The 15,241-nt window shown below is 48.1% G+C and overlaps 1 protein-coding gene and 1 gene segment (V, D, J or C); both read right to left on the bottom strand.

Moving 5' to 3' along the window:
- Positions 1-1,485: 1,485 nt before the first annotated feature.
- LOC109303604 lies at positions 1,486-4,306 on the bottom strand. The gene is made up of 3 exons (XM_019525806.1): positions 4,035-4,306; positions 2,265-2,350; positions 1,486-1,907 (listed from the first exon to the last, which is right to left on the bottom strand). Exons 1-3 carry the CDS (start codon positions 4,304-4,306, stop codon positions 1,486-1,488), a joined length of 780 nt encoding a protein of 259 aa, XP_019381351.1.
- Positions 4,307-13,182: 8,876 nt separating this feature from the next.
- LOC109304058 lies at positions 13,183-14,548 on the bottom strand. The segment is given in 2 exon segments: positions 13,183-13,855; positions 14,287-14,548. Coding segments are annotated over 2 exon segments (585 nt in total).
- Between the last annotated feature and the right edge of the window lie 693 nt (positions 14,549-15,241).

The raw sequence follows: 15,241 nt of genomic DNA, 5'->3' as shown, positions 1-15,241 counted from the left end.
AGATCCTTTTGGCGCATATGAGCAGATGATGAGGACTTCTTGATGCATCTGAGTAGCTCGGTGCTTGTTGTTGCAGAAGTGGAAGATATCAGTTGGTGTGAAAGATGCAAACTGATCCCAAAATGCATTCAGAAAGATGCAAATAACTGTTAAGCTGTCTGATTTTTGTCATCTTCCTCATTTTGATGCGTGTCTCGGGTGAAAGTGAGTGTGTAAGTGTCTTCCCTTCTGTTATTGCTTGGATGCCAGTACTGTCCTTACTGGACTTGAGTGGTCCCTGTAAAAAACAACCCAAATCTGCCATGAATGAAAATATTAAGTCATTACCCCAAAGTCTGCAGCTAACCCATGGGGGAATGGTAACTACTCTTTATCAGATGTCCCATCCTGGTCATTAGTATGGCTCCTGTGGAAGGCTGAGCACGACCAAGACAAAAATGCAGGGCATAGTATGAAATGAGGCAGACGCTTAAAGAGTCTGAGGGTAATTGTGATGGGTAATGGATGAGACCAGACAAATAAATAGCTAATTGTAAGTTCCAGTTTTGACCCTTTGGCCTACAGGGCTAATATACCCCTTGGTTGTATAACTGTGGCTACTGTGTGGGGTAGGGATATGAGATAACCCCCGTGTACAGCACTGGTATGATTGCCGCCTGAATCCTTCACATACAGACCCAGTGTCCAGAATTCAAGAAAGAGGTTGCAGAATTGAGGAGAGCTCAGGGAAGAGCCATGAATATAATCACAGGGTTGGAAAAAGAGGCATATGCGGAAAGACTTATAGACTTATAGCTCAATTTATTTAATTCTTTAGAAGACCGGATAAGGGAGGTTTAACTGGCATGAAAGGGTTTATTTGGGTTTATCTGGTCTGTTCCCCAGCATCACAATGCTGCCACTGGATACAGAGATTGGTGCTGAAGGTCACAATGGATGAGGCAGCTGGCAAGAGTCGCATTAGGAAGTTGAAGGAGTAAGGTCATTTCATCAAAGAAAAATGTACCCTTCTGGGTGAATCTACATGTGTAATTAATGCAAAGCAATACACTCTGGTGCATATTGCACTAGAGTTAATTGCTCCCGGGCACTGTGTTTACACATGCGCCGAGGACTGCAGCACTTTGGGCTGAGTCAGAGCAACTGTGGCTGGCAGTGGGCTAGGGGGCAGGGGTCAGCTTGCCAGTCTAGGGCTGCTCCTATCCATCTCAACGTGCTATGAAGGGGCTGGCTGGGGCATGAGGGTGCTCCAGTGTGGGGCTACCTGGCAGGCAGCTGCCACATTGAAGCAATTTTGTGCCCCAGCCAGCCACTTAAGCATCTACACATGCGTTGGTATGCAGTAAATAACAGCATTGCAGGATAGTACTTGTATTTACAAAAACCAACCTATGCTGGTGTTTATTAGTTTACTGCAGCCTAGTAGCACCATATATGTAGATGTGGAGACTTTAATGTGGAGCTAGTAAGGAATCTCAGCAGCAATCATTTCATGTAGACGTGCCCTCTGTGTAGCAGAGGGACTACGAAGGTGGCTATTAAGGAAGCACCTGCCGTGCTGGTCCGGGAAGTTTTTGGACTGGTTTGTATCACTGTGAGAAGGGCACTATACTGCTGCTGACAGTAATAATCTCCAGCGTCTTCAGCTTCTACCCTGCTGATGGTGAGAGTGAAATCCGTTCCAGACCCACTGCCCCTGAACCAGGCCGGGACCCCCGGTTGCCGCGTGGAAGCAAAAGCGATGATGAGTTTAGGAGCTTGTCCAGGTTTCTGCTGGTACCAGGCTAGGAACTCCTTTCCTGTGGATGTGAGGCTGGAGCTGCATTTGCACTTGATGGTGGTGGTGTCTCCACGGGACACAGCCAGGGACTCTGGAGTCTGGGTCATCACACGGTCTCCACTTGAGCCTGAAGGGAAGAATAGATAGTTACAGGGATGCATTGTTCTGTACTCTTTTATGAAAAGCTCTGTGGGAATTTTGACCTGACATTTTCAGCTCAAGGCAGCCATGTGTTCATTCAGGGAATTTCTGAAAATCCACTGCAGTCAGCGGACTCCCATCCACCTCTGTGGGCTTGGCATCAGGCCCAAATACCTGAAAGAAGGTCTGTCTCTCTCCAGGGGAGACGCAGGCAGCCTGAGGTTAGTGGAGCCCTCTTGGCAAGAGCAAGGATTTTGCAGGCAGAAGCTCTAGACCTCTCACTTCTTTCTGAGAGGGAACTTTGCTGTTAATGAATCCAGGTCCCCCTTGGTGTGCCCCTTACCATGGATGCAGAGCAGGAATAGCCGGAGGAGTGGAGCCTGCGAGATCATCTTGGTACATGTGACAGGTCCAAAGCTGATCAGCAGGCTGTAACGAGTGATGCGGGAGGCTTTAAATCAGCTCTAAGCAGCATGGGAGATGTGGCCTGAGCATGAAATATGTAAATTTGGGTTTGATATGAGAACACCCCTCTGATCTAAACAGGAAGGGACCTGACGGCCAGGGTATCGGAGGACGAGTGCAACCAGGCAGAGCCAGCCACACTCCCCTCCCTCCCTTTGCACTGGAATGGGCTTTGGGGCTATTATTACTGCTTGCTTCTTTGTAGTCATGCCCAGTTGGTGCAGTGAGGATCGGGACCCCATTGTGGTAGATGCCAGTCAAATCCATAGGAGAATGTGGTCTTTGGACCTCATTTTATGTTGAAATGGCATTTCCCCAGTGTAAACGGGTTGAATATGAATAGATTTCAGGTTTGACTGGGAGCAGTGTTCTCAGGCGATCACCAATGCCTGGATGCCAGTTTAAATGTAATATTCTTAGTCTCATGACAGTAGTGGAAATCTCCCTGTGATGCCATCAGTACTGTGACTTCCCCTGTTGGGGCAGCAGGAACCCCAGTGTCTGACCTAAGAACCAGTTTTTGCCTCTCTCAGGCGTCAGCTTAGAAACCCTGTTTAATAGATGATGCTTTGTTGGACCCATAACTGTGAATCTCCTGACAATGCTTGGTCTTTTCCTGAGTATGTGGTAATGGTTTCTGAGCTTTCCAGCCTGGGGTTAGACCCCCAAGGTCCATATTTAGGCATCTAAAAATAATTACCCTGATTTTGAAAGCTTGGAGCATCCTATGGAAATTTAGCTCCATGCTTCCAGATGTGGAGCAGATGGTCCTTGCTCAGAAAGAGGTCTCATTGAGGCAGTGCTGTGTATGATCTCACAACCTCCTCGTATGTGTTGCCAGGAGCAAAACTGGAAAGCCTCAGCTGGGTGTGTTGTACTTAATTTTGAGTAAGGGGTGGCATGAATGGAACGAAACAATCAGCCATCCCATTCCAGTCTTAAATCCAAATTGATTGAACGTACAAGCAATACCACTGCTCAAGCAGAAGCCCAGCAGTATGTAAGGGTATCCTTCTGCAGGACTGGTGGTTAAAGACCTAACAGTAAACTCTGGTTTTGACTCTGGCTTATAGGGCTACTATGCTCCTTGACTGTATAAAGGGGGCAGCTTGAGTTGGAGTAAGGTAGAGATGACCCCTCCATTTGTTTGATGCTGGAGTGATGGCTACTGGAAAACTGTATATGCAGTTTTGATGTCTACAATTTGGGAAGGTGGTCACAAAATTACAGAGGGCTCAGGGCGTAGCCAGGAAACTGGTTGCTAGATTGGAGAGCATGCCATACAGGGAAAGCTCAATTTATTGAGTGTATCAAAGAGAAGGTTAAGGGTCATTTGCCTGGCAAAAAAGGGAAATGAACTTAAAAGGGTGAACTTGGGTCTTGATGGTCTGATCCTCATAATCACAGTGCTGTACACCAACCATTTTCTTCTCTGTTGCTGAAAGAGAGAGTGGATGAGCTATCTGCTAAGGGTCATATTTAGAGGCTGATGTTGTACAGTCATTTGACCAAGGATGAAAATATGCCCCTCTGTGTAGCAGATGTACCGTGAAGGTGACTGCTAAGGAAACACCTGCAATGCTGGTCTGAAGAGCACAGGGAGGTTTTTGTACTGGGTTGTATCACCGTGAGAGGAAAGCTGTAATACTGCTGACAGTAATAATCTCCAGCATCTGTGGCTTCAATGCTGCTGACAGTGAGAGTGAAATCAGTGCCAGTCCCAGTGCCACTGAACCGGGCTGGGACTCCGGGTTTCCGGGTGACACAATCATAGACGAGGAGCTCAGGAGCTTGTCCAGGTTTCTGCTGGTACCAGGATAGGTATTCTCTGCCCGAATAGGTAAGATTGGAGCTACATTTGCATTTGATGGTGACTGTGTCACCAGGAGACACGGCCAAGGCTTCTGGAGTCTGAGTCATCACACGGTCCCCACTTGAACCTGAAGGTAAAAACAGGGTATTTATACTGTTGCATTTTTCTATGCACTTTGTTAAACCAAGCAATGCTTGTCTTCATAAAAAGTGGTCTGGGTACATTCACCTGGCTCTTCTAATGTAGGCAGCTGTGCAACTGTTCAGGGAATTTCTAAACTCCCACCCATCTCTATGGGCTTGGCATCAGACCCAAAAACCTGAAAGGAGGTCTGTCTCTCCAGTGGAGGCACAGGCAGCTTGAGGTTTTGGCAGGTAGAGGCTCTAGGCCTATAGCTTCTTTCTGAGGAAGCTTTCCTGACAATTAATGCAGGTCCCTCTGGGTGTGCTCCTTACCGTGGGTGCAGAGCAGTAACAGCCAGAGGAGTGGAGCCTGCAAGATCATTTTGGTACGTGTGACAGGTCCAAAGCTGATCAGCAGGCTGCGACGAGAGATGCGGGAGGTTTTAAACCAGCTCTAAGCAGCACAGGGGATGTCACTTGAGCAAGGAGTATGCAAATTGAGGTTAGATATGAGAACCCCCCTCTGATCTAAACATGCAGGGGCCAGATGGCCAGGGTATCAGAGGACAAGAGCAACCAGACGGAGCCAGCCACGCTTCCCCCACTCCCTCCCTTTGCACTGGAATGGGCTTTGGTGCTATTATTACTGCTTGCTTGTTTGTAGTCATGCCCAGTTGGTGCAGTGAAGATCAGGACCCCATTGTAGTAGATGCCAGTCAAGCCCATAGAAGCATGTGGTCTTTGGACCTCATTTTATGTTGAAATGACCTTTGCCAACCGTCAGCATGTTGAAGATACATAGATGTTGGGTTTGCCTGGGATTAGTGGTCCCAGGTCATCCACAGTGCCTGGATACTAGTTTCAATCAATGTGCCTAATCTCACAACTGCACTGGAAATCTCCCTGCGATGCCATCAATACTGTGCCTTTCTCTGTTGGGGGCAGCAGGAGCCCACATCTTTGACCTAAGAAGCATTTTTGTCTCCCTCAAGGATCAGCTTAGAAGCCCTGTTTAATAGAGGATGCTTTGTTGGAGTCATAACTGTGAATCTCCTAACAATTCTTGGTCTTTTTCTGGGCATGGGGTAATGCTTTCTAAATTTTGCAGCCTGGGGTTAAACTCCAAAGTCCATATTTAGGCATCTAAAATAATTATAATAAAAACAGATAATGATTTTGAAAGCACTGAGGATCCTGTGGAAATTCTGCTCCACATCTCGAAGCATGGAGCCAATGGTCTTCGCTCAGAAAGGGACCTCATTGTGTATGATCTCACTTCCAACCTCTTAGTATGTGTTCACAGGGAAAAAATGGGAAAACCTCACCTGGGTGTGCTATACTTAATATTGTTTAAGTGATGGCATGCTTTAAATCCTTTTCCCTCTCCAGTTAAAGTATCTTGACTTTATTTTCCCCTTTCTACTTCCATCTTGATGGCTTTTCCATGGTGTTTCCTGACACAGAGTGACTTGCTACAGTCTCAGTTTCATTAGCTTTCCACTTGTCTTCATGTAAATCTTTCCCCAAAACTCACATCTTCAATGCTGCATGCAGAGGATAGGAACTTCCCCACTCTGCATCATGTCCCATGCCATAATGCCCCCATGTGTGCTCTCATGGGCTGTAAACAGATGTTGGGATGTGTCCTAGCACAGCCAATTTGCTTCTAGTGAGTGGAACAGATTCTCACCATCCTGCAGTGTCAAGAGCCCATAGTGGCAGGGATTGGATCCTATGGGATGAAATGTGGGGCATGCTTCTCCAAACGGGGGAGCCCAAGTAGTGCTGTGGTGTGCCTGGGGAAATAGGGTTCCCTGTTTGCAGAGATGTGCCCTGAGTCTGAACGCCTGGGCGCACCTATGTGATTGGGGAAACTGGGCTTTCTCTGTTTGCAGAGATGTGCCCCCAGTTGGACTCTGCTTGTGCCTCTGCAAGCAGGAAAACCTCAGGTCTCCTTGTTGGCAGAGATGTATCGTGAGTTGGGCCTGAGCAGAGCAATATACACCAGGAGATTCTCCTGCTTGGGAATCCCCAAGGCAGAGCTCTGCAAATGGGGGAACCTGGGCAGGCATTGCCATTGTTGCAGCCACAGGTTTTGGGTATTTGTGATGTGACAAGGGGCATGGATGTCTGTGTGGGGTCATTTTGCCACCAGAAAAAGGTTTTTTAGTCGAGGCAAATGGCCAGTTTTTGCTCTTAGTAACCCCAGATTTGTGCCAGTGGAACTAGACTGGAACCTCTCAGTGCTCATAGCAGGGTTGCTGAGAGCCGTTGGGTTATAGGAAAAAGTGTGGAGTCTTCAAGCGGTCTTATTTCCTGCTTTATCTCCTTGTGGGAGATGTTGTTGGGTTTTTTTAAATAGCTGCCTTCCCTTTCACTGCATCTAGTTCTCCCTAGGTTTAATTTTACCCTGGATTCAAAGCACAAACAGCCAGGTGAGTGGAGCCAGTGAGCTTGCCTTGAAGCATCTGAGCTGTGCAGTGCTGTCCAAGGCAGCATGGGGACAAAATACCAGCCTGCACCTATTACTTAGTACAGCAGGAAAAAATAGTCAGTTGGGAGCACGTCAGTCCTCTCATCTCATTGGTCTGAAACAAGAAGACCTAATTTCTGAATGGCAAGACTGCAGCCATTTCTGTTGAGGTCACTGGGCATCTGAATTGCACCAGTTTTACACCATGGACTAACACTGGTTGAAGTGAACGCTGAATCAGCCCAGTGTTTGTCACTTGTATCCTAGAGAGAGACTATTTTCCCTAACACCAACCTTTTTCCATTTGTTTGCATGGTTTGTGCCCAGTGATTCTCTAAAATGCAACAAGTGGATTTGAAATTGGATCTTGGGAAGAACTTTATCACTATAAGGGCAGGTAAGTGCTGGAAGAGGCTATCTAGAGGTGATAGGGCCTCTCCATCCTCAGAAGTTTTAAAGAGCAAATTAGACACTTGAATGATCGGGTTTAGATATGGATGCTCCTGTCCTGAGCAGGGGACCTGTTGAGGTCCCTTTCAGCCCTGCAAGTCTGGGGTTTTGCTTATTGTTGCATTAATTTTCTAGAATGAGAGGGGGTCCAGATTGTGAGTTATGAGCTGCCATCTCTTGGCCATAACACAGAAGTTCATGCTATTGGCTGTTTGCATGTGATCGTCTACCCATAAGCTTACCCAGAACCATCTACAGTGTGTTCAGACATGCCCTTGGCTAATGGCTGGAGTTAAATGAGGTGTGATAATATGCTTAATTAAAAACGGAGTCATTACTCACTCTACACCTGCACTTATTTCCCTTCTTATTGGACCTTTGCTGCGATCATGGCCAGCATCGTGTCACCAGACTTTACTTCCTTATTGTGATGAAGAGAAAACCTAAGATGAAGGCCGTGGAGGGGGGCACAGAACGGGCTTTGTTGCAACTCAGAAGTCTGTTCACAAAACACCCATGACACCGAACTGAACAGCACAAACAGGTTTTTGTGCCAGTTGGTATACTGGTACACCTCTGTCATGCTGGGTGCCTCTGTCCTTCTAGAAAGACTATTTGGACTCAGACTCCACACCTGTGCTCCATCCAGCATGGAGTCTGAGCCCAGGTCGTCTTTCCATTTGAGTCTGAATGGGTAAAGAAATTAACAGTGAATGGGTGTGTGCGTGTGTGTGCATGAGAGAGAAACTCCAGGGGATTTATTTTTTATAAGCATTTCCTTGTTCCTGTTTATATAATTCCTATTCTTCAATTGTCCCCTTCATTTCCCTGTTTTTAGTTAGTTGTTTAAGCTAGGGACAGACATTACACATAAACCAGTTGGAGTGATCCAAGAAGCTTTGCAGTTCTGGGCAGGACTGTCTGCTCCAGGGCAGGGCTGTCGCACCCCTCTGCTCCCTGGCTGGAGCTCTGGCAGAGACCTGCCTGACCCCTCTCCCCCAGCATGGACTGTAGCCAGCATGTGTTGTGCTAGCTAATGCTGAGAGGTGTCTGTGTAGGGGCAGACAGGACAGTGTCCGCTTAGGGCTTTTTGGAGCTAATTAACAGATCAGCTGGTAGTACCCTTTAGCCCTTAGGGAAAGTGGCACATAAAAATTACCATGTAATGTAAGTTATAATATACATTGCTATTCTCTTACCATCCCCCCAAAGTGTTCTGGTTCACATCTAACTTACACTGTGGTTGGTTTACATGGCTCTTCTAGCCTTTGCCCTGTCCACCTTTGCCTGGAATAAGTAAAAATGAATCCCCCTTGTTACTGGAAAGGTTTCCCAGCAGTATTGATATTCCCACCCTCTGATTTCTTGGCGTGAGTGTAGCCTAGATCCCAGACCTGCCTGAGTGCAGACATGGGAGGCCCTGAAGCAGATCCCTGGGAGCTGTCATATTAAATAGGGAGTTTAGGAGCTAGATTCCTGTAATGGCATTTACCAGAGTGGGCTGGAAAAGTGTGCTCCGTTGGTGATTTGTTGGGTGTCAATACTTGCATTTAGATTATAACGGCATCTCTCAACCTGATCTCCCTGTGGCTGGGGAGCTGCAGCTGCAGGTCACCTTTGTACCTCCTGCTCCTCTTTCATTCTTGCGCTAGAAGTCCCGGTGCCGTGAGATTCTGAACTCCAAATTTTCTGAGAGCTGACTAAGTACCTTCTCGAACAATATTCTTAATTTTTGGTTTTGCATGAGGATAAGTTTTACTTGTTATGGCCACTTAGGATCTGTTCACAGGATGCTTCTGAAGGCAAAAACATAAATGATCCTTTTTTTTTTTAGAGTGTTTTTTTTTTCTGTGGATACCTATAGGAGTGCTGGATGCTTTGGTTCCCTAAATGTAAAGGTGGAAGGTAGCTCAGCAGAGAATTATTCTAAAGCTTCTGAGGGAAGGAGTCACAAATAGTAAGAACAGTTCCCAAGTATAGTGATGTATAAGAAATGTACCAGAAATAGGCAGTCCCCAAAATCTCACTGTAAGGATGGGATGCCCACAGCTGGGGATCTACAGGGCTATTCTAGTATTGTCCTGCCCACTAGAAGTCACGCTCAAAGTTATCCTGGTAAAGGTTCTCCAGCTGTCTTTGTCTCCCCTCCACTTTCTTGTTATTAATACAATGTTGATGCTTTGTAGATCTGAATTCCTGACCGTTAGTTGTGATGAAATAATCCGTGACTAGTGGCCAGAGTACAGGTCTTGAAGCTGAACAGGTGGATACTGAAAATGTCCCCATTGCTCATGCAGCAGGAGAGAGCCCATCTGTGTGATGTTGCTAACAGATATGCCTGGGCTTGGAAGTGGCTCCTTGTCACAGGGGCACTGAGGTGCCCTGTTCCTAGGAAGGAAAAAGGGCAGCTGCCAATCACCAGGGCAGGTCAGGTGACGGTTGCTGGGGCAACTATGCTGGTCAGGTGACCAGGAGGGGGCAGGGCCGGGCCTTTATAAACAGCCCAGGCCGAAGCCTAGCTGGCAGTTCCCTGCTGGTAGCCTGAGATGAAGGAGCTCTGAAGTAGAGCCATGCAGAGCAAGGACGAGCGGTGCAACCTAATCACCCAAGGGGCTGCATCAGGGTAAGGCTGGAGGGAACCCTGAGTGTGAAGTTTGAAGGTGGAACATAGTGGCCATAATGGCACAGCACTTAAGTTCTAGCCAGGAGGCTTGTTTTCGGTTATAGCCAGTTGGCTTAGGACTTTACGTTCTTGTTTGTTATTGCTATAAACTGGAGGACCGGGTGAGGCTGCAGGGGTGCGAGGAGGCCTCAGGGGAGCTCCCCAGCAATCTGGGGGTTCCTGGTGCCCTGCGGGGTACCGTGAGCGGTGCTGGGTAGGCACAGCTGTTAGTGCCGGTGTGGCGCTGTGTTCAGGGGTGTGTTAACCCCAGCCCTGTGTGGGCAATAGGCGGAGAAGCCCAAGTAGGGTGAAGGACCCTGACGGTGGTCAAGGGGGCCAGGCACAGCTATGGCCACCTGAGCCCCAACTGGGAGAAGTACGGGAGAAGCCCCGAAAGGGGAATAAGCTTATTGAGAAGCCCGGGGAGGGCTAGGAGTGCATAGGCACGAATACAGGCTAGGTCCTATTGGGCCAGTCTCTGAGAGAAGCCCCAAGAGAGGGCGTGAAGCCCCAGGGGTGGGCATACATACGTGGAGAGGCCCCAGGAGGGGCGAGGATATGGAGCAGACCCCAGGAGGGGGTGTGGACTGGAAAGAGTCCCAGAGGGGCTCCACAGTGGTGGGAACCCCGAAGGGTCAATTATTGATAGAAACCCCAGGAGGGGTGCGGACTGAAAGGAGTACCAGAGGGGCTCCACAGTGGTTGGAAGCCCGAGGGGTCAAAGGGGCCAGGTAAGGCTCAGGCCGCCTGAGCCCAATTGGGAAGAGTCCCAGAGGGGCTCCGCAGTGATTGGAACCCCGAAGGGTCAAAGGGGCCAGGTAAGGTTCAGGCCGCTGGAGCCCACTTGGGACAAGTACTATTAGTAAGCCCGAGAGGGCGAACGGCTAGAGCAGGGGCGCCGGTTGCGTGACAAGCCCGGGGCGCTAGAGAGAGGCGCCGGTTGCGTGACAAGCCCAAGGGTGCCTGGCAGGGCGCAGAAAGGAAAGGGACCAGATAGCGTCTGGAAGAGCTGCGGGGCTTGGGGCATGCTAAAGGGGAGGTAGGAGGCACGCATAGCCCATAAGGCTGGGGGTGCACCAGGTCACTCCATATGGAATAGGGGCCAGTACAAATATAGCACTGTGCCCAAGGGGATCGAAGGCAGCCTCGCATCTAAAACTACATACCAACAAGACGTGGCGGGCGAGAAAAGAGGGTGCTGGATCGCCTACTTGACACAGCAGGGGGCGCTAGAGGGATCACGACCACTCCTAGGCCCCACTCCGTGATGCTCCTCTTCATTTGAGAGGAAGCAGTGGGAGCACGGGGAGATGGCTGCCTCCAGTAGAGGGGCTGAAAGGCTGATCAGTACTGGGTCCCAAAGCAAGGGCAGCAGTTGGCTTGAGAAGGTGACTTTAGGTAGGAAATCATTTTTACATTGGTTTGATCAGCACAGGGGGATTTAGTCCAGGTCTGTCTCGGGAAGTTGTCATGCTACTGGCAATACTCATCTCCTACAAACTCAGCCTTCATGCTGTTGACTGTGAGATAAAATCACTTCCAGATCTACTGCTCTTGGCCTGGTTAAAAGCCCAGTTAAAAGCAAGTTTTGGGCAGATCTAGATTTTGGTAATCATCTCTCTAAGTAATCCGTGCTGGAACCGGCTTTGCATTGAGTCTGTAGAGAGACTAATGTGAATACTGGATCCTGATTCATGAAGATGTCCGAGCTAAAGTCTGAGGTGCAAACTGGATATAATCAAAGAAGGACAAAGCGCTTCATCCAATACAATAATACCCTTTGACTTTCCATTTGCCAGCTAAATCTGTGCCTTTACAATCATATATATTTCTTCAACATATGAATATAATAGTCTATAATAGGACTAGCAACCAGTGACATTCTTTGATTGTGTTTGCAGATTCATGCCAAGCACAAGTTCCAGACCATCATCTATGGCCTTGTAAGGCAAATACCTTGTTAATATGAATGCTTACACAAACCACTAGCAGCCAGATGAACTAAAGTTGTGTGATCATCTGCAAGCCTCTGAGCTGTTAGGTGCTAATCAGTAAATGAGGGAGAGGGGGACAATTTATTTGTAGCCACTCAGAGCAACAGAGAAAGATCAGCCTGCTCTAAATATCCTGGATGTCTCGCCGCAAGCTCTTTGTCATGGACTAAATCTATCCTAGGAAGATGTGAGGAAAGCTGTTTTAGTCCATGGGATTGGTTCTGGTTTTACTAGCTAGTTGAAGCCAGGGCAGCTGCTGGAAGTAAATGGGATTTTATAAATGGGGAAAAAAATGGGAATTAAGCCCAGTGAATGTTACTTGCATCCTGCATAGATCAGCAGAGAATTAATTCACAGAGCTAATATTTCCGAATGTATGCGATTTCGTATTAGATTTACTTCGAATGACATTTTGGATTTCAGATGGTTGCATTTGTAGGGGAAGTGCTGCCATCTGTTGACTATTAATGGGAAGCTCATTTTCAATGGTTTCATCACCTGCTGCTTTCTGTCTAGGGCTGAAAATCCCCAAGAGATGCCCACTGCTCAAACTTTTGTTTTGTCATGAACAAGGATAAAATGTCAGCATGTGGAAGTTGTTCCAGAATAAAATATATATCATATGCTTTAGAACATCAGAAACATTTCAAAATGAAACATAGGACTCTTCAGCTTCGATAAATAAAGGCTCAGGGGTGACTTGGTGGTGACCTATAAGTATATAAAGGGTGTGCACCAGGAACTGGGAGAACGTCTGTTCACCAGGGCACCCCGAAAGAAGACCAGGTTCAAGGGTCAAAAACTGCTAGAAGACCTTTTTTGAATGGACATATGGAAAAACTTCTTTACTGTCTGTGCCCTCCCCTCCTTTCCTCCCAGACCTGAATGACTGGGCGTAAAAGAAGAAATGCTCCAAAGAAAGCAAGCATTTATGCTCTTGAGATGCAGTTAGCCTGCTGAAGGAAACTCATTGCAGGGTGAGAGATGCAGAGACCAGCCCCGTGAAGTGGAAAAGGGGGACTCGGATAAAGCAACTCCTACCACACCCGCTTCAAGACTAGACAATACACATCTTCTGACCCTTCCCCTCCTCCAAAGGGTCATTGCTCCTATTCCTTCTTGCATGTATCAGAGAAATGCCATGTGTGGCTCCACGTTATCCTGTTAGTGGCACTCACTGCATCTGCTATGTCGGGTGACGAGAGCAGCATGGACTTTTTTTGCAGCCTCTGCAGCCCTCCCAGCTGAGAGCCAGGCCTCCCTGCAGCAGCCCTGGCTGTGAAGCCCCGGGCTGGCCCTGCCTGCCACAGTGTTTGTGGCATGGGGAGGAAAAGGGATCGCTTGGTGTTCAGGAAGAAAATAAATCTTCCACTAGAAGAAGAAATGAGCCCCTAGTACAGACAAGGTGAAATCTCAGACTTAGGAACAGACTCCCCTGGACTGTGCAGCTGGGCTGGTCTGTCCTGCAGGCTGGGCCACAGGGGCAGTGTGACGGTATCTGCAGCTCAGACAGTGATGTCCTGGGGAAACCCCTGAGCTGGTACTGAGTGGAGCAGTTGTGCCGATCACGTGTCTCTTCAGGAAGCAGCTGTGGTGCTGGGCTGGGCAGCTTGGGGAGGTTTTTGTATGGGTTTGTATCACTGTGTGAGGTGAGCTTTTGTACTGTTGACAATAATAATCTCCAGCATCTTCAGGTTCAACACTGCTGATCGTCAGAGTGAAATCAGTGCCAGAGCCACTGCCGCTGAACCGGGCTGGGACTCCCGATTGCCGGGTGACAGCATCATAGATGAGGAGCTTTGTAGCTTGTCCAGGTTTCTGCTGGTACCAGGATAACACTTGATAGCTACCAGCAGTAAGGCTGGAGCTGGCTTTGCACTTGATGGTCACTCGATCTCCTGGAGACACTGCCAGGGACTCTGGGGTCTGAGTCAGCACAATCTCCCCGGAGGAACCTAGATGTAAAAACAAAAGTTGAATTATCATAGTGTCTCCTTTGGGCTAAGTGACCCGACTAGGCAACATGGATGCTTGAGCAATGTTCCTTGTGTGCCTCCTTACAGAACTGAGTGAGTTGGTCTCCTGGCTGAGACACTAACAAGCAGCTGGAAGTGCTTTTTCCCTTCTAGTCCTTTCTTCATTGCTCATCTAGAGTTACAGCCTCAGCCCATGGACATCCACGGAAAAACTTCTGTTCACTCCAGTGGGCTTTGGATGCTGGTCATAGGGATTAAGTAAGTCTTTTGTCTCTGTAACTCTCCATCTATCCAAAGGGAGTGCATTTCTCTGACCATTTTTAAGCACCTGATAAACCCATTTCCTAGGACTGCTCATTTTTGAAAATAGGATGATTTTGTTATAATGAAGTTCCCAGTTTGCTGCTTACCCTGGACCCAGAGCACCACGAGGCAGAGCAGGGCAGCCAGTGAGACCATCTTGGTACGTGTGCTTGTGCCTGTCCTGATCACCAGTCTGGGCCAAGTGCCCTGGAGCACTTATACTGGCTCCGAGCATCAGGAGGGCGTTGACTGAGTGTAAAACATGCAAATTTGGCTCAGATGATTTGCAACTGGTCTAAAAATAAGCTGTGAAAGGCACGTGGTGTTGAAGGGGCAGACACAGCAGGTTCATGGAGCTCCTTCACTTTGTGCTGAGCTGGTATTTGTCACAAGTGGGTGGGAAGAGGGTTGTGAACTAGCACTTGTTTGGGTGCCAGCTTGTTTAGTCCATACTGGACAAGTCCTGCTGGACACACTGTCACTGCTGTGATCTCCCTGTGTTGAGGGAGCCATCGGGGAAGTGATTCCCTCTCTTCTTGCTCCTTTTTCATCACTCCTCATCTTAGAAACATTGTGCAACATAAAGAAAAGAGGAAGATCCCAAACTTTGGCATGCTAGTACATTTTCCAGCCACATTAGATAGGCCCAGGGTGGGCAAAATACAGCCTGCCAGGCCAGATAGAATGGCCTGGCAGGCTGTATTTTGCCCACCCCTGCACTAAACTGCAGTGAGTAAAATCATATTGGCAAGTAACGTGTGTGTAAATGAAGTAGAAAACTGAGCTGTCAAAATGTATTTCAAAATGTATGAATTCAGCATGGAATTCAAATAGATTTCCTTTTTCCTGGTTTGAAAATGGGAGGTACTGCTTGTGGCAGAAAGCCACCTTGGTTTCTCCCCAAAAAAATCTCTGCCCTGTGACACTGTGATTTAAATCTCTGTGCTGTGACCATTCAATTAGGATGGGCCCAGCACACAGGGGACCACACCCTCAGCCTGTCTCTTTAGGGAACTGGAGCTGGCTGCATTCCTGAGGGAGGGGGAAACCGGCTCCCTCTGC

The sequence above is a fragment of the Gavialis gangeticus genome, unplaced genomic scaffold (genome assembly GCF_001723915.1).
Source record: "Gavialis gangeticus isolate Ggan-Ray unplaced genomic scaffold, GavGan_comp1, whole genome shotgun sequence".
NCBI classification, from domain to species: Eukaryota; Metazoa; Chordata; order Crocodylia; family Gavialidae; genus Gavialis; species Gavialis gangeticus.
Note: the sequence above shows the minus strand (reverse complement) of the source record. Positions and strands in the feature narration are given on the sequence as shown.

What these genes read in the sequence shown, in the direction of transcription:
- LOC109303604 (XM_019525806.1), bottom strand. Translation starts at nt 4,306, where the DNA reads ATGACTCAGACTCCAGAAGCCTTGGCCGTGTCTCCTGGTGACACAGTC. An exon ending in GGAGATTATTACTGTCAGCA is followed by an intron (nt 2,351 to 4,034) that starts GTATTACAGCTT and finishes CACTCGTTACAG; the next exon opens with CCTGCTGATCAGCTTTGGAC. An exon ending in ATTCCTGCTCTGCATCCATG is followed by an intron (nt 1,908 to 2,264) that starts GTAAGGGGCACA and finishes TCTTCCCTTCAG; the next exon opens with GCTCAAGTGGAGACCGTGTG.